The sequence below is a fragment of the Petromyzon marinus genome, chromosome 60 (genome assembly GCF_048934315.1).
Source record: "Petromyzon marinus isolate PM22_M1 ecotype Great Lakes invasive population chromosome 60, UKy_Petmar_22M1.pri1.0, whole genome shotgun sequence".
Lineage (NCBI taxonomy): Eukaryota > Metazoa > Chordata > Hyperoartia > Petromyzontiformes > Petromyzontidae > Petromyzon > Petromyzon marinus.
The window spans coordinates 3830666-3853618 of NC_133726.1; the positions used below are offsets into that span (position 1 = coordinate 3830666).

Below are 22953 nucleotides of genomic sequence, written 5' to 3' on the forward strand. Positions count from 1 at the left end.
CCACTGCGTAATTTATTCACCGCGGTCCCTTCAATCCACTGTGTAATTCATTCACCGCGGGTCCCTTCAATCCACACGTGTAATTCATTCACCGCGGTCTCTTCAATCCACACGTGTAATTCATTCACCGCGGGTCCCTTCAATCCACACGTGTAATTCATTCACCGCGGGTCCCTTCAATCCACGCGTGTAATTCATTCACCGCGGTCCCTTCTGCCTACTGCGCTCGCCTACGTATTCACCGCGGCCCCTTGTGCCTACTGTACAAAGTGCATTCGCCGCATGGAGATGCGGTTCACCCTCCGACTCGTGGTAAACACTTCTCACCTGGACACTTCTCACCTGGACACTGCTCACCTGGACACTTCTCACCTGGACACTGCTCACCTGGACACTTCTCACCTGGACACTGCTCACCTGCACATAAACTCCACACCACTCACCGTCTGCCGTCTCAGCGTCTCAGCCGTCGTCACCTTGCTCAATTCAATAGAAGCGTTGCCGTAAGCCGTTCATGTTTAAAACTCTTGACAGTGGTTCACATTACTCTTTGATTCTATTCGGTAAAGTCACGTAGGTAAAAAAATAAAACAACAAAAATCACGACGTTTCGGCCACAACACAAGCGGCCTTCATCAGGTGAAGGGACCGGGCTGTCCTCGAGACAGTCTGTCCTCGAGACAGGCTGGTCCCTTCACCTGATGAAGACCGCTTGTGTTGTGGCCGAAACGTCGTGAATATGGTTCCTTGCAGTCACGAAAGTTTTAAATCTAGAAGTGGTTCATTTTCCCGGTGCTTTCGGTAAAGTCACCACCACGTAGAAGGGAAACGATGAAATAATAAAAAAAATATAAAGCAATACAATTCTCACGACGTTTCGACTGCAGCACGACGTTTCGACTGCAGCACGACGTTTCGACTTTTACCGAAAGGACCAAGAATATGAATCCCTGCAGTCACGAAAGCTTTAAATCAAAATCTTGACAGTGCTGTTGGTTGCTAGCCGCTTGTCGTTCTGTGGGGAGGAGGAGTGGGGTGGTTGAGAATAGAGACGGGGCCAGAACTCCGCACCTCCGATCAACAACGGCTTGCTCGCTACGTACGGTGCGAAGGAAGTTCAGCCAACATGCATGGCTGGCATACTCTTTGGTTCTATTCGGTAAAGTCACGTAAAAAAACAACAACAAATAAATAAATTCACGACGTTTCGGCCACAACACAAGTGGCCTTCATCAAGGTGATGATGGCGAAGATGATCTTTTAAAGGTCGCGGTCTGAGCTTGGCTCTGTTTCACTCCAGCGCTGTCCTCTTAAGACAGTCTGGTCCCTTCACCTGATGGAGGCCGCTTGTGTTGTGGCCGAAACGTCGTGAATTTTTTGTTGTTTTTTTACGTGACTTTACCGAATAGAACCAAAGAGTTTGGATCCTTGCAGTCACGAAAGCTTCAAATCTAGAATGCATGGCTGCGTTGTGTGCGGCAGAGTGTGACGGTCGTGCATCAACACATCAAGTCGCAGGGTTCGGTTCCTGACTAAGGCGGCACCCCCCACCACCACCTCTCTCTCTCTCACTGTGTGGTGTGTGTGGTGTGTATGTTGTGTTTGTGTTGTGTATGTTGTGTTGTGTATGTTGTGTTTGTGTTGTGTATGGTGTGTGTGTTTAGTTGTGTGTGTGGTGTGTTGTGTATGGTGTGTGTGTTGTGTGGTGTGTTGTGTATGGTGTGTGTGTTGAGTTGTGTGTGTGTGTTGTGTATGGTGTGTGTGTTGTGTGTTGAGTTGTGTGTGAGTTGTGTGTGTTGTGTATGGTGTGTGTGTTGTGTGTTGAGTTGTGTGTGAGTTGTGTGTGTTGTGTATGGTGTGTGTGTGTTGTGTGTGTGTGGTGTTGAGTTGTGTGGGGAGCGATGGCGTACTTCGCCCGGCAAATATCCGAGTTCGATTCCCGCTCACGGCCACCAACAGCAGCAGTGATTCTCTGCACCGGTCCTGGACCCCCCGTGTCGACTCAAGGCTTAAATGAGCAGCCTGTTGCGATGTGTAAACACCACCACTCGGGGAGACAAAGGCGGCCGGGCGTGTGCCCTGTTGGCCGTCAAAGATGCTCGCTAACAGCACTTGCCCCAACAGCCTGTATATAGGGGTTCTGTATGGGTTTCCTCCGGTTTTTCTCCTATAAAAGGCACAATGTAACCGGTTAAAACATTCCACTCATTAAAAAATTACCTTCAATTAGCGTCACACGCAGCAGCAGCAACAGCAGCAACAACATCGCCCCAACTGCGAAAACGTTGACCGGACCCTCCTGTGAAAGTCTCCGCCTCGAATGAGTACCCTGGTGCGGTGTGTCAACTTCGCCACTGGGGAGACAAAGGCGGCCGGGCGTTGTTGCTGGCCCACCCACCCCACCACCCTCGTGCGCCGTGCCGACCTTCGTAGGTGCTGCTCGCAAACTGCACTTGCCCGTACAGGCTGTTAAGGCTACAGGGGGGGGGGGCCTCTTTATCTTTGTGTGTGTGTGTAGGTCCTCAGCATGAGCGGTGGTCCCATCTGCTCCCGGTTCTTCTCGGTGACTCCACTGAACTGCAAAGCCAAATCGCGCGGAGCGCTGAGTAAGTATCACGGACGCACGTGGGCGGGACAGTGGAAGCGATGCCTGATCATCTCCGTGCATATGAAAGGCAAAGTTGTGAACATGTGTGTGTCTGTTCAAAATGTTTAGCGTACTTCCCGACATGCAACAAACTTGAAATTTGCCATGTGGGTACTTTCCAGACTGCTACACCATGCAAAAATTATAAAAATACACTTTTTTTGGGGGGGGGTGGGGGGGGGAGCTCAATAATGCATTTATTTTTTGCACGGCAAGTAAGCTGTGACGTCAAATCTGTCACGTGACCCGCGCATGTGGAAGCGTAACGCATTGTAGTGTAGTGGTTAGCGCTACGCTGTGCTACGAACCCGGCGACCCGAGTTCGATTCCTGCTCACGGCCACCGCCGGTGACGATTATTTCAACCGCTCCTGGGCCTCCCCTAGGTCGACTCAGCCTCAAACGAGTAACTGCTGTGGTGTGTGAACATCACCTCTGGGGAGACAAAAGCGGCCGGGCGTGGTGAATCCAAGTCTTGGGCGAGGCCGGGTAGGAAAGCTAGTTATAATAGATTCATTAATGTGAACAAGAAAGTCCCCCGTGTTCTCCTGCTGCCCTAACGAGCGTTGAGACGTTGCCGTTCATCCTCCTGGTGGGAATTACACATTCCTGTGACAAGGGTGAGTCTGTCCATAGGACGACCGCTGTTGACTTGCACACAAAGTGGATAAAGTTTATCGGCCCCCTGAATAATGATGGGCAGAGTCAGCCGCCTCAATCGGGATTATTAAATAAGAACGTTATGGTGGGACCCCGGGGGTCCCGAATGGAAGGAATTGATAAATCGTAATTAATAAAACAAATATTTTTTGGCGACTCTGTCCCACCGCGCGCACACAAACGCCGCGACCCACCGTAAATAAACCCTCGCGTTCTTCACCAGCCACCCGTCGTTGCCAAAATTGCCGTAGTCGCAAACAAAACTTTGAAACTTTGATCGGCGCGTCGTGTAGAGCTCGTCGAGAGGAAAAGGTGGCCGTGTCGTTCGCCTTCAACAGGCATGAGATGACGTCGCAGCGCAGTTTATGCGAGAGCCGGGGGCTTATGGGACCCCGGGGTCCCACCATAAGGTTCACGATGAACCCGCAACCTTCGGGCTGAGAGAGACGCTCGCTACCGCTGAGCCTGTGTAGGCTATTTGAGTTAAACCACGCGGATGTTGCAGGGGGATTGATCTATGACGCAGGAGGGCAGTGGTCTTCATCGCAAGACCCGCGGGCCACAGGCGGCCCCTGGTGGCCTTTAGTGCGGCCCCCCCGACAGTACGCAAATGGGAAAACACCCCAAACATTGTGCGGCCACCCTCACACCGATGTCGTTTCGGCGAAAGCGCCCCCCCTCTGAGAACGAGTGAAGAAAACTGCCGTAGGGGATTGAAGCCTCATTGGACCCCCGATGACGATGCCACACCCCCTCCTCCCCCCCCCACGTCTATACGACCCTGCACCGTTATCAGGTGAATGTCCGTGGGCGTGTGAGCAATTTTTACAGCTCCCTGGTTTAAACTTTCAAGTGCACTTCACACTTGTGAGGCCGTTACAGTACTTTGTGAATGTGTCTGTCACAGAGAGCGGGGTGGGGGGGGGGGGGTCCCCTTTCTACAGTGTCAGCATCTGGTGGTTCATCAGCGTTGGTTGAAGCAAGCCTGACTGTGGTCCTTGCCGATACACATCTGGAAGTTCACCAACATCGGTGCAAGCTAGCCCAACTGCTGCTGATGAGACACTGCGTGTTAAAAACCAGTCATTCATCGCCTCAACAGCTAGCGTTTGACTAGCATTGGTGCACGTGTAGTGCCGTAGATGGGCCGCACTTACTGGCAGTGGTAGACGGGGCCCCTCCCCTGGCGGTACCTCGTACCGCCAGGGGAGGGGCTGCAGTGCCGGCCCAAGAGGGGAGGGGCTGCAGGGGGCTGCTGGGGGCTCAGGACCCCAGACACCTCAGCCCCTCTGCGCCCCCAACGGGGGGGGGGGGGGCTGCGGGGGTTCTGGGATCCCACACAGCCCCACCCCTCGATGGGCAAGGGGCATAAACGGGGACCTCCCCAGCCGATCAGGACCAGTCACAGCCGAAGAACCAAGACCAGCAGCCAGCTGAGGACCCTGGACCCCCTCGCCTCGCTGTCCTTGTAAGGGCCGGGACGCTGTGGGGGCCGGTGGTGGGACTCTGGGCCAGTGGTGGGACTCTGGGCCGGTGGTGGGACTCTGGGCCAGTGGTGGGACTCTGGGTCATTGGTGGGACTCTGGGCCGGTGGTGGGACTCTGGGCCAGTGGTGGGACTCTGGGCCAGTGGTGGGACTCTGGGCCGGTGGTGGGACTCTGGGCCAGTGGTGGGACTCTGGGCCGGTGGTGGGACTCTGGGTCATTGGTGGGACTCTGGGCTGGTGGTGGGACTTTGGGTCAGTGGTGGGACTCTGGGTCAGTGGTGGGACTCAGGGCCAGTGGTGGTACTCTGGGCCAGTGGTGGGACTCTGGGCCAGTGATGGGATTCTGGGTCAGTGGTGGGACTCTGGGCCAGTGGTGGGACTCTGGGCCAGTGGTGGGACTCTGGGCCAGTGGTGGGACTCTGGGTCAGTGGTGGGACTCTGGGCCAGTGGTGGGACTCTGGGCCAGTGGTGGGACTCTGGGCCAGTGGTGGGACTCTGGGTCATTGGTGGGACTCTGGGCCGGTGGTGGGACTCTGGGCCGGTGGTGGGACTCTGGGCCAGTGGTGGGACTCTGGACCAGTGGTGGGACTCTGGGTCAGTGGTGGGACTCTGGGCCGGTGGTGGGACTCTGGGCCGGTGGTGGGACTCTGGGCCAGTGGTGGGACTCTGGACCAGTGGTGGGACTCTGGGACTCCCGGCCCCATGCCCATGTAAGGGCGTGGAGCCGAGGAGGCCAGAGGTCTGGACCCGCACCTTGGCTGGGTGGGGTCAGGGGTAGCCTCCCCTAGGGTAATTATAGCCGGAGGACCCCAGAGCGTAGCCAGTGTCAGGCACGCTAGAAATAGGCAGTGTCCCTAGGCTGTATCAGGACTGTTGGCGTGGTGTGTTGTAATAAAGAGTCGCCTCTTCAAGTGTCTTCATGAACCCATTAAACACGCAAGCCTGACTGTGCTGCTTATGAGACACTGAATGCCGAAGTCAATCTTTTCCTCGAAATATCTGGCAGTTCACGAGCATTGGCTCAAGCAAGCCTGGCTGATGCTGGTGAGCCACTGAATGTTGAAAACCAGCCCAGAGTTCGGCTTGTGTTGAATCCAATGCTGCTGGAATTGTGCACTACCAAACAAAACCGTGGAGCTCATGGGATGTGTAAAAACATGCTTTCATTTTTTCTATGTGGAGGCAGAGATCTTCCACTGAAATCTTGTAGCGTAAGGTTCGGTCAGAGCTGACTAACACTTTTCGGTACAAATGTTGGACAATACCATGCACAGTGGATACACTGTCGTGGTAGCGTCAGTGGCATGACGGCGAGATGTTACCTCCCTTGCTTGCTTGCAGGAAGTCGTGGGTTCGATCCCGACCCTGATGCCTATATATTAGGAGGTTGCATGTTCTCCCTGTGGTCATGTGGATCTTTCTCCGGATCCTCCAGTTTTTTTCCTCCACATTTAGAAACATGCTTTGAGACTATTTCGGCTGCTATATGTTTCCACACGATAAACCACTTTGTTGAGCTATCATTTGTGGCCAGGTCGCTTCTGAAAAAGAGCCACATAACTGAGTGGGTCTTTCCTGGTAAAATAAAAACAAATAGTTTATAGATATTGTTATGGCAGCGTCGATGCGTTGATTGAGTGGATGGTCACATAGGCCACCGGTCGCGTGGTTCGCCGCTTGTTGCGGAGGTTCGCGGTTCGAATCTGGCAGGCCGCCCTGGTTAACACTGCCGTGTGAATTATCCACAAACTGCTTATGATGCCATTTGCTTACAGCGGATGTTAAAGATCCCTAATGGCTTTGGGAAAGAGTAGGCCATGGCGTGGCAGTGTTATGATCCAAATTTAATAAAATTCACCGCAAATTCACTCAGTTTGGAAAGACGCAGCGACATTGCCTCCGGATGTGAAACTACGGTGGTACGTTACAAGTTGATACCGTTAATATTCTTGTTTTTATGCCTTGCAGGAAAATATGCAGCTCTAGCAGGATCAGTGCTTGCAGGGTAAGATGGCTGTTCAATTCCTGTTATTTGTATGATGTCCATGAAGATAACTCACTCTGGGTGCTGTTTCTATCAAGTTAAAATATTATTTGTATTATATTAGTGTATTGACTAACTCGGAGACGATAAGATTTGGAGGCACTTTATCAACGAGCACCATCGGGGCTCGCAGTCAGAACAGTCGGTAGGTTGCCTGGCTGGGTGGCGCCCCGAGATGGTGAAGACGAAGACGACGACGAGAAGAACGGCGACGAAGACTTGAGCAGCACGACGGGGATCCCACTCCAACAACAGCCCCGAGGTCCCCTACAGGGGGGCCCCTCTTATGCTGTCAGCGTGGCCTGGCTCCGCCCCCGGGCACGCCCCCTTTCTGGAACCTACCGGCGGGTTCCTGGTGTGCCCCTTCTGTGACCTTTCCCCCAGATCCCCCTCTCGTGTAGAGCCTGGCCTGCTGTCGGTCAGGGCTGCCGTACGCCGCAAATCCCCTTACCTGCCAGCAGCCAGCGCTATGCCACTATGCTATGCCACTAATTTAGCTTTTGGGTGGTTCAGCGGTACACACACAGGACGTGTGTAACGTGTGCACACACAGCGCTGTGTGTTGTACCATGTGGATGCAGCACCTGTATGGATTGTGTGTGTGTATACTGGCTGTGTTGTGTGTGTGCCTGTACACATGGGCTGTGTGTTGTGTGTATGTCTTTGTGTACTGGCTGTGTTGTGTGTATGTATGCTGGCTGTGTTGTGTGTGTGTGTGTGTACGCATGTATATTGGCTTGGCTGTTGTGTTGTGTGTGTATGCACCTATGCTGCCTGTGTTGTGTGTGTGTGTACACCGGCTGTGTGGCACGACGTGCGTACACGCAGAGGCTGCGTGTTCGTCACGTACGAGGCCGCGTCGCTGCGCTTGGCCCTGCAGATCCGGACGGCGGCCGTGGACGTTGAGAAGCTCAAGTCGTACATCTACATTGACACGGAGCCACCGCTGCCTCTCGGGAACCAGGGTCCGCTTGCTGCGCTCACTTGCGGGGATTCTTCTCGAGAACTGGGGGGGAGTGGTGGAGGCGTGGGAGGATGGGCTGGGCGGGGCCGTGGTCAGGAATATTATTAAGCCGTCCCTGAATTTAAACTCCCCAAGTTGGCCTGCGGCCACATCTGCAACACTAAAATCATCCCTGCTGCTGCTGCTGCTGCACCGATTTGAGTCCACGTTTCTGTTACCTCGACTCAACGTGGACGTTTGATGTCTGCCCGTCGAGTCGCCCTTGAGAAAGAGCTAGGCTTTACTCAGGAAATAAACTTCTGATTCTGATTCATATCAATCTCTCGATGCCCCACCCCTTCCTTTTTAGACCGCCTCCTCTTAATGCCCCACCCTATTACTCTTTTGGCTCCCGGCGTCTTTCACTTTTGGGTCCCACCCCCTTGTCCTTTAGGCCCCGCGTCTTTCCGTTCAGACGCCGCCCATTCGGCATTGAGCCGTCATCTGTTCCGCGGGCCGCACACTCGCCCACCGTGACATTCTGCTTCACGTCTTGGGATCAAAGTGGCAGAGGAGGTTGGTGGTGGTGGTCGTGATGAATCTGAACGCCGTGTCTATGATGTGTGCAGGTCTGCCCGAGCGTGTGAGGGCCGGCCTGCACAGGCTGCGGCGGAGGCTCTACGAGGCCACGCTCGGGAGGCTGTGGAAGCCGCTGGATGGTGAGTCTCTCCCAGAGTGCAACGAGCTTGAAAAAATATTGAGTGTGCAGTCCGAGTTCACTCAGAGGGGACCCGGCGGGTCAGAGGTCAGAGCTCCGAGCTGGAACCGCCGATATCCTCGATTTGGGCCCAGGATCATGGCCAGCGCTTAAACCAGGTTCTGAAATGTGGTAAGTTGGTGGTCTCAACCCAGTCGATGACAACTGCACAAAAATGAGAGTGACTTTGGTTTTTGGCCAAATTTCAATAAATTCTACCAAGTTGTAGGTCTGCGAATTTCAATCAGGGTCCCCTGCTTGCGGGTCGCGCCTGGTCCCCGACGGGAGTCTCGAGAGTCCTGTTGCAACCTGGCGAGACCGCTGCTGCTCGTGGATGTTGACTCCCCATCGCCCCCCTCGCCATCTTCCCTCGCACTCCCCCCCCCCCCCTCCCTTTCCGTGCCTCCAGACATTCTTCCTGGCGCCAACGAGGACGACAGGAGGCTGTGGCAGCTGCTGCAGAAATCCCGCTCTGCCCAGCGGTCGGAGAGGCTCCAGGCCGTGCAGGAACTGGCGTCCGCCCACCACTGGCCCGGTACCGGCACCGCCCCCGGCACGACGCTCGCGTTCCAGGCCCCGCGACGTTCGTCGGCACGTCTGTGCGTTTCGCGACGCGTGGCGACGACGGCGACGACGGTGACGATGGTGACCATGGCGACGACGACGGCGACGACGGTGACCACGGCGACGCGTGGCGACGATGGTGACCATGGCGACGCGTGGCGACGATGTTGCAGATTACCAGTACAGGAACGTGGCCCAGGCAAGCGATGCGCGGACCCTGGTCGGCCTGGCTCGATCCCGGGACGTGGACTTGAGATTTTTCCTCCCTCCTGCCCCTCCGCTTCGTTCCGACACCGTGAGCTCCCTCGCACCTCGCGCGCCCCCCCCCCCCTCTCGCATCCCGCATCCGCCGGTTGTCTCGGCCTGTTCCTGTGACCTGGCGGCAGTGAGCCTTCACTTAGTGTGAAGGTGCAAAAAGACAAAGGGCCCCCCGTATAACCTTGAATAGGCTGTTCGGGCAAGTGCTGTTAAGCGAGTGGTACCTCATGAGGCCACCTTTGCCAGTACCAAAATATAAGAATAGTTTTTTTTTTGCCGTTTTCCTGGCAACAAAACTGAAACCGTTTTTTTTTTACAAGGAATCATGTTTACATTAACCACAATACCTGCGGTCAAAATTCAAACAAAAAACACACACTGATAATGTATGCATTGTCCTTGAAACTGATTGGTCCACACCAGAGACGGCTTTCCTTAGAGCCTAGTCTCAAACGGTGTTCGACCAGAGTTGTGTGACGCCAAAAGGCGTCACACAACTCCAAGACAACGCACTATCAGAGTAATGAGGGCTCGGGGTAAGCATTTACATCATGAGGCCTCCTTTGCCAGTACCAAAATATACTAATAGGGTTTTTCCCCTTTTTTCTGGCAACAAAACTGAAACCTTTTTTTACTAGGATTCATGTCTGCATTAACCACAATACCTGCAGTCAAAATGCAAACAAAAAAACACACTATGATAATATATGCATTGTCCTTGAAATTGATTGGTCCACACCAGAGACAGCTTTCTTTAGAGCGTGGCCTCAATTGGTGCTAGACCAGATGACGCCACAAGGCGTCACACAACTCCAAAGACAACGCACGATCAGAGTAATGAGGGCTCGGGGTAAGCCTCTACATCATGAGGCCTCCTTTGCCAGCACCAAAATATAATAATAGGGTTTTTTTTTCCCCTTTTTTCTGGCAACAAAACTGAAACTCTGATCGTGCGTTGGCCTTTGAGTTGTGCGCCTTTTGGCGTCATCTGGTCGAACGCCGTATGAGGCTAGGCTCTAAGGACCAATCAATTTCAAGGACAAGGCATACATTATCAGAGCGCGTTTTTTTTATTTGCATTTTGACCGCAGGTATTGCAGTTAATGTAGACGTGATTCCTGGTGAAAAAAAGGTTTCACTTTTGTTGCCAGTAAATAAAAAAGGGGATGAAACCTATTATTACGAGTGGCACCTATGAAGGCCGACACGGCGCACCAGGGGGGCGGGTGGCCAAAGCCACGCCCGGCCGCCTGTCATGGTGCCCCTAGCTGACACAAGCACGGGGGTGATGTCACCACCACTTGGTGTCGAATGGCGAGTCTTGCTGGCGGCGCCGGTGGCGGTGGCTGCAGTGGCTACGGCGGTTGTGGTGGTGATGGTGGCGGCGGTGGTTGCGGTGGCTGTGGTGTTCGCGGCTGTTGTTTTGGTGGCGGTGGTCATGGTGTTGCTGCTGGCATTTGTGGTGTTAGCGGCAATGGTGGTGATGATTTGCTGTGTTGTTGGTGGTGCTTCGGCGGCGGTGGCGGCGGTGGTGGCGGTGACTCGGTGGCGCGGCGGCCTGCAGGGCCCTTCGCCTGCCTTGGCCGAGGAGCTGCGAGCCCTGGTGGCTGCTCTGCCCCAGCGGAGTGAGGACTCGTGTCTGCACTACTTCACATCGCTGGCGCTCAGGGACGGCTACGAGCACGTGGAGGCGCAGAGGGTACGGCTGCCCACACCACCGCGGCCCACGGCATCGTCGTTACACCTCGCCACAGTGGCGAGGAGATGGTAACGACGACGCCTGGTATACAGGAGGTTGTGGGTTTGATCCCACCATTGACATCTGTATATTTGGAGTTTGCATGTTCTCGCTCTCTCTCTCTCTTGCAGTGGTCGCGTGGATTTTCCTGCAGTCCTCCAATTTTACCCTCCGCATTTAGAAACATGTGCTTAGAGTATTTGACTGCTGCTGTAAATGTCCACGTGATAAGCCACTTTGTCGAGCTATCATTTGTGGCCAGGTCTCTTCTGAAAAAGAAGTAAATGACTCAATGGGCCTTAACTGGTGAGATACAAACTAGTTTAAATAGTTTACTTTAAAATACTCCCACGCTGGCTTACTCGGGAAAGCCTCGCCGAGTCTCAAGACTCATTTTCAGGAGGGTCTTGCCAAGTGTATTTTTGCGGTAGGGAGGGGTCACGTTGTTGCTGCTGCTGCTGCTGCTTCTACTTCTGCTTCGTAATCCCATTTGAGAAATTCGCAGGTAATTTTTTCAGCATTGGGATGTTTGGCCGATACCGGTAAATACTGCGTGGATTTGTTTTTAGCGATGGGAACAATCTAGAAACTGAAGACACCTAGTGGAAAGCCATGCAGAGCAGGGAAAGAGAATACAAACTCCACTCACTCACACACTCTCTGTAGAACAGGGGGAGAACATGTAAACTCCACTCACTCAGACAGACTCACACACAGACACACACTCATTAACGCACTCTTTCACACACACACACACACTCTTTATAGAATAGGAGAACATGCAAACTCTACTCACACACGCATTAACACAAAAACAAAAAACTATTTTGATTTTAATCTCGATTTGAAGCTTTCGTGACTGCAGGAATCCATACTCTTTGGTTCTTTCGGTAAAGTCACGTAGGGTATAAAATAAAACAAATCACGACGTTTCGGGATCAACACACGGACGCTTGTGTTGCGCCCGAAACGTCGTGATTTATTTTATTTTATACTCTACGTGACTTTACCGAAAGAGCCAAAGAATATTTTGATTGTACAAGGTAATGCCCACTTAGCTCTAGAGCTCTTTTTCAGGCGCGACCCGAGTGGTGGGTAGTGGTCGTGGTGGGTCGGGGTGGTGGGTGGTGGTGCGTGGTGGGTTGGTAGTGGTGAGTTGGTGGTGGTGGTGGTGGATTGTCGTGGTGGTGGGTGGTGGTGCGTGGTGGGTTGGTAGTGGTGAGTTGGTGGTGGTGGTGGTGGATTGTCGTGGTGATGGGAGGTGGTGCGTGGTGGGTTGGTAGTGGTGAGTTGGTGGTGGTGGTGGTGGTGGATTGTCGTGGTGATGGGAGGTGGTGCCGAGTGTGGCGGTGGCAGTGGCACGTCCCGTAGCCTGCGATGGCTCTGTTGTTCCCCGGTGCGCAGGATGGCCCGGGCTGCTTTGAGACGAGCGAGTTCCTCTACGCGCAGACGCTCAGCTCGCTGGCTCCCGAACGCGCCGAGGCCTTCTGCCTGCACGCTCTCCTGCACCACTCCATGGTGAGCGCCGGAGAATGCGCATGCGGTGGGCGGTGGTGTGTGGTGTGTGGTTGGGTGGTGGGGGGTTGGGGGGTTGAGGGGGTAGGTTGTTGGGGGGTGGAGGTTGGAGGGGGGGGAGGTGGGGGGTGGTGGGTGTGGGGGTACCACCCGATCCACGCGGTAGGCGGGAACCAACCCGCTTGCTGTACTGCCATTGCACACGTGGCCGTAAGCCGAGAGACGGCGGCGACGTGGCAGCCCTCGGTGATGTGGGCGCTGCCGTGCCCCCTCGCCAGCCTGCACAGGTCGACCCCCTCCCCACCTTGCATCATGCTAAGTCCGCCTATTGAATGCAAATTTTTATGCTAATTCCTTTGTCAAGGCACCTTAATTACTCTCACACAGCTAAAAAGGTCGCGGTCTGAGCTTGGCTGTGTTTCACTCCAGCGCTGCCCTCGAGACAGCCTGGTCCCTTCACCTGACGAAGGCCGCTTGTGTTGTGGCCGAAACGTCGTCATTTTTGTCGTTTTATTTTTTACCTACTACGTGACGTTACCGAATAGAACCAAAGAGTGTGGATCCTTGCAGTCACGAAAGCTTCAAATCTAGGATCGCAACAATGTCGAGTGAGTGGGTGAGCGAGTGGGTTCGCGGATGAGCGAGTGGGTGGGCGGGCGAACGGACGGGGCGGGCGAGCGATTGAGCCAGCTCCCGAGCAAATGTGGTCCCGCCTCCACCTCCGTAGGTCCCGGGCCACGGTAAGCTCATGGTGGACCGTGGTGCCTTGCGGCTGCTGCTGAGGCTGTTCCTGGCGAGGCGCGACCCGGCACACAAGGCGCAGCGCCGGGTCACTCGCATCCTGGGCAACCTGGCCGCGTGCCCGGAGCTGCACGGACAGATCCACCAATCCGGTGAGCGCGCGCGGGGGAACGACTCGCCCTGCACGCTTCGCCTCGCGGCGCAACCAGCCGGTGCTCGGGGACAGCTACGGGCACGCGGGGGGCGCCGACGGTACCGGCCCGCCCACACCGCCACGGCCCCGCGGCATCGTCGGTAGCATCTCGGCACGGTGGCTCGGAGATGTTAACTCGCTCGCCCGGTACGCAGGAGGTCCTCGGTTTTATCCCGGCCCTGACGCCTGCTGTTGTATATTTGGAGTTTGCGTGTCTCTCTCATCATCATCATCATCACGGTGGCTAGGAGATGTTAACTACCTCGCCTGGTATACAGGAGGTCGTGGGTTCGATCCAGATCCCTGACGCCTGCTGCTGCTGTATATTTGGAGTTTGCGTGCCTCTCTCCCTGCGGTCATGTGGATTTTTCTCCGGGTCTCCTCCGGTTTTTCCCCTCCACAATTAGAATCGACGTGCGTTCGGATTACTTGGCTGCTTCGTTGGGTTATCATTTGTGGCCAGGTTGCTGTTGATAAAGAGTTGCATAGCTCAGTAGGCCTTACATGATAAAATAAAAAAGTAGTTTAATAGTAAATTTTGATTTAAAGCTTTCGTGACTGCAGTAATTCATATTCTTAGTTTTTTCGGTAAAGTCACGTTGAAGAGAAACAACAAAATAAAAACAAATTTCGTCTCCCCCCTCCTCTTTTCAAAAAATAGATGGACTAGTCCTGGCAAACTGCCATCGTTGCGCGTGACGCAAACGTTATTTTTTATATATATAAATAAATATGCCGTTTTCAAAATAAATTTATGCAAACCGACACACCTGATGATGACCGTTTGAGTTATGGTCGAAACGTCGTGAGAATTTTTTTTTTATTGTTTTATATATATTTTGTTATTTTGTTGTTTCTCTTCAACGTGACTTTACCGAAAAAACTAAGAATATGAATTACTGCAGTCACGAAAGCTTTAAATCAAAATTTAATCGCCTCTACGGGGAGGGTTTTCACATAACTTTAAGATCTTTCAACAAACTCCGGGATAAGAAAGCTCAGCTGATCGAGTCTCTCACCTTCCTGAAGAGATGCCGCGACTCTGGGGTAATACCAATCGCATTTACACTCACCTCTGCTACTGTAACTTCTTCTAATGCGAAACGAATTCTTTTCAAAACTAGCTTAGCTCTTATCTCAGAAAAAATCAGACTTATACGCACAGAACTAGATCAGTTAGACAAGACACTCTACAAATCACACTTATCATTGACGGCAATAATGTCCACATCGGATTGGGAACATGTAGACAATATGACTGCCTCTTCAGCTGCTACTATGTCGACCAAATGTAAGGAAAACCTGATTTCCAAATTTAACCTCCTCTTAAACAAAAGACCGGACCCACACACCAAAAAGTTAGACGTTAATAAAGTCGTAATTAATCGCAGTAACAGTTCTATTTCCGATGGTCTGAAATCCGTTTTAGCTAAAGGTCTAAACTTTGCAGTCACACCTAAACACATACCAGTTAATGATATAATTGCCCAAGTAGACGTTGCTCTCAGGGGCCTGGGTCACATCGCTGCAGACGTAGCAAGATCTGAAATCGCTGCAACCCTCAAAAACGCTAAGATGCCAGCTAGCAACCTCAGCAAAGATGAGCGTTTTGAATTATATAAATTAAAAAAGAGGAATGATATTGTAGTTCTCTCAGCTGACAAAGGCAATGCTACTGTTATCATGGATAAAATAGAATACAACAACAAAATTAAAGAATTACTCGACGATGGTAGTTATACAAAAATAAAAAGAGATCCCACCAACAGCCTCGTCACACAAACCAACAAAATAATTTCTGATTCAACCGCATTAATTGATCAATCTAAACAGTTTTCGTTGAAACCTTCTGCTGCCAGGCCACCAAGATTATACGGCTTACCAAAAATACATAAAGTTGATACACCTCTTCGTCCCATAGTCTCTACTATCAGCTCCCCCACCTACAAACTAGCTCGTTTTTTGTCTGAAATCCTGCGTCCTTTCACTGGAAAGACCACCTCTGCGGTACAAAATTCTACTCACCTGGTATCAACAATCAAGGGTATTTCCCTGTCCCCAGACGACCTGCTTGTCAGTTTTGATGTAGTTTCCTTATTCACCAAGGTTCCTATACCTGACACCATTGCAATCATTGAAGACTTGGTTCATCAAGGACTAAACACTGAGGTACCCCCCCTGGTGAGACACTGTTTAACCAATACATACTTCACTTGGAATGGAACTTTCTACAAACAAACTGAGGGCACCCCAATGGGCTCCCCCCTTTCTCCAGTTATAGCTAACATTTTCATGGAGAAATTTGAGACTGACGCCATCCAGACTGCCACTCTGCGCCCAACCTTATGGAAGAGGTACGTGGATGACACTTTTGTCATCTGGCCACATGGCCGGCCTGCTCTAGACAAATTCTTCGACCACATCAATTCCATACACCCAGCCATCAGATTTACCATGGAAGTCGAAATAGATGGCAAGATACCTTTTTTGGATGTCCTAATTAAAAAGAGACCTGATGGTTCAATGAGCCACTCTGTCTACAGGAAAGCTACCCATACGGATGCTTATCTGAAACCGGATTCCCACCACCATCCATCACAGAAGAATTATCTCATCAAGACTCTGTATCATAGAGCCCAATGCATATCCGACCAGGAACACATAAGCAGTGAACTCAAGCACGTACACCAAGCTCTTAGGGCTAATGGTTACTCCGACTATACAATCCGCAAAGCTATCACTCAAACCATGAAGAAGAACCCTCTTGAGGAGCCTTTCAAAACCATCACTTTACCCTACATTGCTGGGATCACAAAAAAGATCTCCAAAATCTTGAATAAACACAAGATCCAGGTCCGTTTCAACACATTACATAAAATCCGTGATCTGGTTCCGTCTGTAAAAGATGTGATTCCGGACATACAATACCCTGGTGTCTACAAACTAAGTTGCCTCTGTGGTAGTAGTTACATTGGAGAAACCAAACGCCATATCTCGGACCGCATTCGTGAACATAAAGCAGACCTTAAACACGGTAGGACCAACACCTCGGCCGTAGCAGATCATTGTTCTAATTCAGTAGGCTCACATGCCATTGACTTTTCCAAGACGGAGGTTCTTTGTAAGCCATCTGGCTTCCATGAGAGATTCGTTCATGAGGCTATCCACATATACAAACACAGAGACAATTTCAACCGAGAAGATGGATTCTATCTTAGCAATCATTGGAAAGATTTGATAAATCATTTCAGTTCTTGATTGATTGTTCACGCTTACAGTGCCTTTCAGACAGCATACATAAAAACAAATTTCGTCTCCCCCCTCCTCTTTTCAAAAAATAGATGGACTAGTCCTGGCAAACTGCCATCGTTGCGCGTGACGCAAACGTTATTTTTATATATATAAATAAATATGCCGTTTTCAAAATAAATTTATGCAAACCGACACACCTGATGATGACCGTTTGAGTTATGGTCGAAACGTCGTGAGAATTTTTTTTTTTTTTTTTTTTTATTGTTTTATATATATTTTGTTATTTTGTTGTTTCTCTTCAACGTGACTTTACCGAAAAAACTAAGAATATAGTTTAATAGTAGTTTAGTAGTGTGCGATACTGACGGTGCTGCCCGTGATGCTGCTGGCGCTGTGCGTGACGGGGCTGCAGGCTGGCTGCGGCTGCTGGTGGAGATGTCTCAGAGCCCCCAGGTGGTGCAGGCGTGCCACGCAGCGCGGGCTCTCGCCAACCTGGACCGGGAGACGGCGCACGGCACCCTGGTCGATGGAATGTTCCTGCTGTACCCTCTACATCGCAGCAGGTGACTGCTGCAGCGCCGCTACACCACAGCGCCGCTGCACCACAGCACCGCTGCACCACTGCACCACTGCACCACAGCTCCACTTCACCACTGCACCACAGCTCCACTTCACCACTTCACCACTGCACCACAGCACCACTACACCACAGCGCCGCTGCACCACAGCACCACTGCACCACTGCACCACAGCTCCACTTCACCACTGCACCACAGCTCCACTGCACCACAGCTCCACTGCCCAACTGCACCACTGCACCACAGCTCCACTGCACCACTGCACCACAGCACCACAACACCACTGCACCACTGCACCACTGCACCACAGCACCACTGTGCCACTGCACCACTTCACCACTGCACCACAGCACCACTGTGCCACTGCACCACTGCACCGCTGCACCACTGCACCGCAGCACCACTGTGCCACTGCACCACTGCACCACCGCACCACAGCATCGCAGCACCGCAGATCCTTCAGGGTAGTGTTGGTGTGATCACCACTGAGGAGGTGGTGGTGGCGGTGGTGGTTTTTGGTGCGTTCACCAATGAGGTGGCAGTAGTGGCGGTGGCGGTGGTGGTGGTGGTGGTGGTGTGTTCGTTCACCAGTGAGGGGAGGTGGCAGTGGTGGCGGTGGTGGTGGTGGTGGTGTGTTCGTTCACCAGTGAGGGGAGGTGGCAGTGGTGGCGGTGGTGGTGGTGTGTTCGTTCACCAGTGAGGAGGTGGCAGTGGTGGCGGTGGTGGTGGTGGTGGTGTGTTCGTTCACCAGTGAGGTGGCAGTGGTGGCGGTGGTGGTGGTGGTGGTGTGTTGTTCACCAGTGAGGAGGTGGCGGCTGTGGTGGCGTTGGTGTGTTGTTCACCAGTGAGGCGGTGGTAGTGCTGGTGATAGTGGCGGTTGTGTGTCCACCTGTGAAGTGGTGGTGGCCGCGTTGATTTATTCACCAGTGAGGAGGTGTCGGCGGATGTGCTCTTTGTGCACGGCCTCCTGGGAGGTGGTTTCAAGACGTGGCGCCAGCAGGACGTGGAGGCGGCTCCCCCCAAGGAGGGCCCCGAGAGCGAGGCCTACACCCACTGCTGGCCCAAGGTCGCCACCCCGTGCCCGTGCAGGCAGGAGTGCCCACTCACTAACAACACTGACTAACACTGACTAACGCTCGCTCGCCAACACTCACTCTCACCAACACTCGCTCTCGCAATCGCTTACTCACTATCACTCTCTGACACTCACACTCACTCACTCTTACGCTCGCATACTCTCACAGTCGCTTACTCCCACAACAACAGCCGCCATTCGCCACTAAGTGGCGGTGACGTCACCACGGCGCTTGTGCCAGGCCATGTGCAAGTTAAGGCCACGTGAAGTGTCGAATGCCCGCTGGCATGGAGGTCACGCGACAGACCCAGGTGCCGTGGGTTGCCTGACTGAGACGAGTGGCTGATACACCACCTGTGCCCCCTGCTGTGCCAACCTGCTATGCTTTAGCCACCCGGCGCTCCGCTCGTTGTTGTGAGCATCGCTCCTCTGCCCTCCGTTGTTGCTGGAGGGCGACTGCCTCCAACTCACCAGTAGCGTCCTTCACGAGCCTCCTCCACAGAGGCCGATCTTGACACCGCTGGTACCAGTCATCGGCATTTCCACTCAGCTCCACATCCTCCATCTCTTCTCTAGCCCATGCTGCGCCCGTTTAGCCTCCTCTATTTGGCTGAACAAAAGCTGCTTAGGTGTACGGTGGCCGGGCATGCGGGCTACATGACCCAGCCAACGCAGCCTTGCCTACTGGAGGAGGAGCTCACCGATGGGACTTTGTCCAGATCTATCAAGGATTTGTGAGCTTCTCGTACAATCCAGCCTGGTTAAACTCAGGCTGGATTGTAAGCAGGCCGGCCTAAATGTTTGTAACTGGTGAAGATGTTCCATTCGGGCGGTCCAAGTTTCACAAGCAGCGCCCCACGGCTCTCTGAACCTCCGAGCAAAGGCTGCGGGAAGCCTCATTCTCTGACGTGGTATGCTGTAGACGTTGGAAACGATGCAAACCCCAGCTGCAAGCGATGATGAAATTCTCACTTGCAACTTTCATCAGGTAGCTGAGACCTGGCCACTGGGTTTGAATGGGGTCCGGGATGTATACCCACCACGGGAGTGGAAGAATGGCAGGCGCATCTTACAGATGACAAGTCGATGGTGAGTGGGCAGATCAGCTCCATGGTAGGTCCAGGTGTCTAAGGACATGATTACGCATCTGATGTTCCATCACTTTATAGTCCAGCAGATGTTCTTGCTTGGACCCGGCGTGCATCCATGATGTTGTGTGGATGCGCCGGTGCCGGAACGGGGTGTTGGTAATTACAAGCACATGGGCTGCACAGAAGTCTAGCAGCCTCCTACCGTTGTTATTGAGCTGATCTGGCCCATGCCCTCCAATCACTCCAGACCAGGTGCCAGCATCATGACCAACTCGGGCATTGAAGTCACCCAACATGATGACTCTATCCCGAGGGGCCACTTTAGCCAGCACCTGTGACAGGAGGTCATAGAGGGCATCTGACTTGTCGGCCTTGCCTGCATCCCTCTACTGATGTTTGTCTTCGATGGAGGCATAAGTTACCACCACCACCACTCCTCGCCTATGGTTGATGGGAAGGGGAGCCCAAAGTAGCCTGGAGCTTGCAGCTTCCCAGACCTCACCGCCACGCTCCTACGCCCCCTTCATTCTTTTGTTCAGAAGAAGAGCCACTCCGTGTTGTTTTGCAGTCTCCTGCACCGAGTAGAGGACTGTCCATCCCTCATGGTTACAGGAGCCAGAGCCAGTCCACCGGACCTCCTGAATACTGCAGAGATTCAGGCGGTACCGGTCCAGCTCCCGACAGAGAAGTGGCAGCCTCTCCTCGGCAGTCAGCGTTCGAACATTCCACGTAGCCACCAGCAGTAGCTTTTTGTTGTTTCTGGAGGAACCCCCGAGGATAAGGATTCAGTCTCCTGGCTGTGCCAAGTGGATTTTGGTCAGGAGATGTCATAGACGCCTTTCCCCCCGGGGTCTTCAGCACAAGCTTAGTTAGATTGTTTTCATATTGTTTAGTGGTACTTGGGTTAAAGGTGTAGGGGTTACCAACCCCTCGTACCCCTCCAGAGCGCCCTTTGGCCGCTGTGGTGGCTACAACCGCCATGAAGGGGCATAGCTGATTTTGGAATTGGCCTTCCCTCCTTGGCATTGCTCACATCCACCACAGCGTTGCCGTCCGACACCAGTGAGGAGGTAGGGGGTTGTTCTCACCGGACTCGCTCAGTCTCACAATCACTGTCACTCACACTCTCACACTCACTCATTCTCACAATTACTTACTGTCACACACTCTCACACTCACTCTCACTCACTTACTCGCTCGCTCACACACTCACACACTCACTCTCACATTCATTCATTCACACACTCACTCTCACAATCACTCGCTCACACTTCTGCCAGAAGGCAGCATTGATAGCTGCTATGTGTGTGTGTGTGTGATCCCAACGAGTGTGTATGCATGTTGAGCTTATTTCGCCACGTACTTAGCCAACTGTGCTAATTGGAGGTAATTGGCGGACACTGTGTTGATTAAATTTGGACCATGACGCTGGCACACAATGGCCTGCTGCTCGTTTCGAATAATGTCGCAACATCTTTAACGTCCGCAGTGAAGCAGACGGTGCATAGCAGTTTACGATTAACACACGGCCGCAGTGATAACCGGGGCTGCCTGCCGGAGTCGAACACACGAATCTCTGCGACGAGCGGCTTAAACGCTGTGCCACTCTGCGTAGACCTCGGGTTTTCAAATCAACGAATAATAATTGACAAGGTGCAATTCATCCAGGGATCTCAGTGGGCCAATGCAAGACGTTCGGAAATATAAATACAGCAATACCCCGATCCACATCGTTTCGCTAATACGTGACTTTGCGTCTTATCAGCCTCACACGTCCTTTCTCGTATCCGTCGCCTCTCGGCCTTTGCCTCCACCCACCGTACTACCCTAGAAATCATTTTGATTTACGTCGTTTCGATATTCGTTCCCGCACCTTTCAGGAGCGCATCCCCGACGAAAACCGGGGTTTTGACCGTAATTCACGGTAGTCCGGAGTCCACTGGTCACGTATGGGAAGAGTAGGCTAGGCGAGTCTTCAGAGAAGACCTAAACAGGGATATTGAGCTCGCCTGTCGAACGTACGTACGTACGTACGCATGCATGTATGTTGCACTTCTTGTTGAACTTCTTTCGCACCATACGTAGCCAACCGTGCTAATCGGAGGTGTTGGCAGCAGGGGCTCTTCCATATTCTTGGCACGGCGGAAGTACAGGCTCGGTCACCCATGGTGCAGCGTCTCGGTGGAGAGCCGATGCCACCGATCCTCAGACTCTTCGGAGTGAAACCCGGACAAGTGGCAACCCGAGTATGGGAGGGCCTTCCTCCAGCTGTGGATTCGTAGCAGCACCCTAATCTCCGTTATTCTATTCTTGTGGTCGAGGAGCGGTTGTGAGGATGAGAAGCCGTGGAGAGTGTACTGTGCTTGGTGAGCCGTTCTCTGTGCGTGCGTGCGTGCGTGCGCGTTTGTGCCATCAGGCCTGGTTGGCGCCCGACTGCCCGGGCATTCGAATCTTGAGCCTGGATTACGACACGCACCTGAGCGACTGGAAGACCAAGTGCCCAGCGGAGCAGCACAGGTAACACGCAGACGCCGGTAACGCCGACCGCACGGGCGTTTCGAGGTTCAGCGGCGAGCGGGACCCACACCCTGCGACTCGCAGGCATCTCGGAACGGGAAAAACGTTAAGTCCGCTCAGCCCTTGACAATTTGTGCTTTTGCGACCGGACTAAAAAAAAAACAAACATTCCTGCTCGGTTTAATTTACAGCTTTTCGCCGAATGACGCCCGCGCGTTACAAATCATTGGGCCGACCGACCGACCGACCGTTTGACCGTTGCGCGCGGTCACCGTTGCTGTGTCGTTGTTTGCCGTCGTGCCAACGCAGGCGCTCGCTGGCCTCTCGGAGCGTGGAGATGCTGGAGAAGCTGAGGCTGGCGGGCGTGGGAGACCGCCCTCTCGTCTGGGTGGCGCACAGCATGGGAGGCGAGAGACGCGCCTGCACCCAGGGCCGCAACGACCGGCATCCCTTGTGGCGTCCGGAGTGCGCGCACAGCACGAGCCGCGGAGAGTGCTCGCCTTAGCGGAGGCTCAAGCTCTCCGGCAGTCGGAGTCGTTGTAGCTGTTTCAGTCCTGTCCTGTCTTGAAAACTCACCTCTTGAAATCAGCCTTTAACCGCCACCTAGTTGTGGAAATTTTAACCTGGTTTCCGAGTGAATGGATGAGTGGGTGGGTTCATCGGGCTTTACTCTGTGCCCTGCAGGTTCTGTTTATTTCCTGCTTTACATACACGGTGGTGGTGCATTGGGATCCACAGTTGAAATATGCGCCACTTTACAGTTTTTAATTATTATTATTATTAAGAAGGTTGAGATATAAGATGATGATTTGTGATGACGGCGAAGTAATGTTAGAGTTGCCACCTGATATCTGTTGGGTTTGACCTGTACAGGTCGTATAAATTTCAACACGAC

At 53.0% G+C, this 22953-nt stretch overlaps 1 protein-coding gene across 2 annotated transcripts in view; it reads left to right on the top strand.

Annotated features, from left to right (window-relative positions):
* The first annotated feature begins 34 nt into the window (after nt 1–34).
* SERAC1 (serine active site containing 1) overlaps nt 35–22953 on the top strand; it is a 32162-nt gene continuing 9243 nt past the window's right edge. Inside the window, exons 1-14 of one of the 2 annotated variants that reach the window (XM_032976727.2) lie at nt 35–312; nt 2519–2606; nt 6761–6797; nt 7665–7801; nt 8409–8498; nt 8946–9071; nt 9274–9395; nt 10923–11057; nt 12501–12614; nt 13339–13504; nt 17210–17360; nt 18303–18441; nt 21958–22058; nt 22368–22465. In XM_032976727.2, coding sequence (XP_032832618.2) covers nt 283–312; nt 2519–2606; nt 6761–6797; nt 7665–7801; nt 8409–8498; nt 8946–9071; nt 9274–9395; nt 10923–11057; nt 12501–12614; nt 13339–13504; nt 17210–17360; nt 18303–18441; nt 21958–22058; nt 22368–22465 — 1534 coding nt within the window. In that variant the 5' untranslated portion in view covers nt 35–282. The other variant, XM_032976728.2, reaches the window with a different exon arrangement.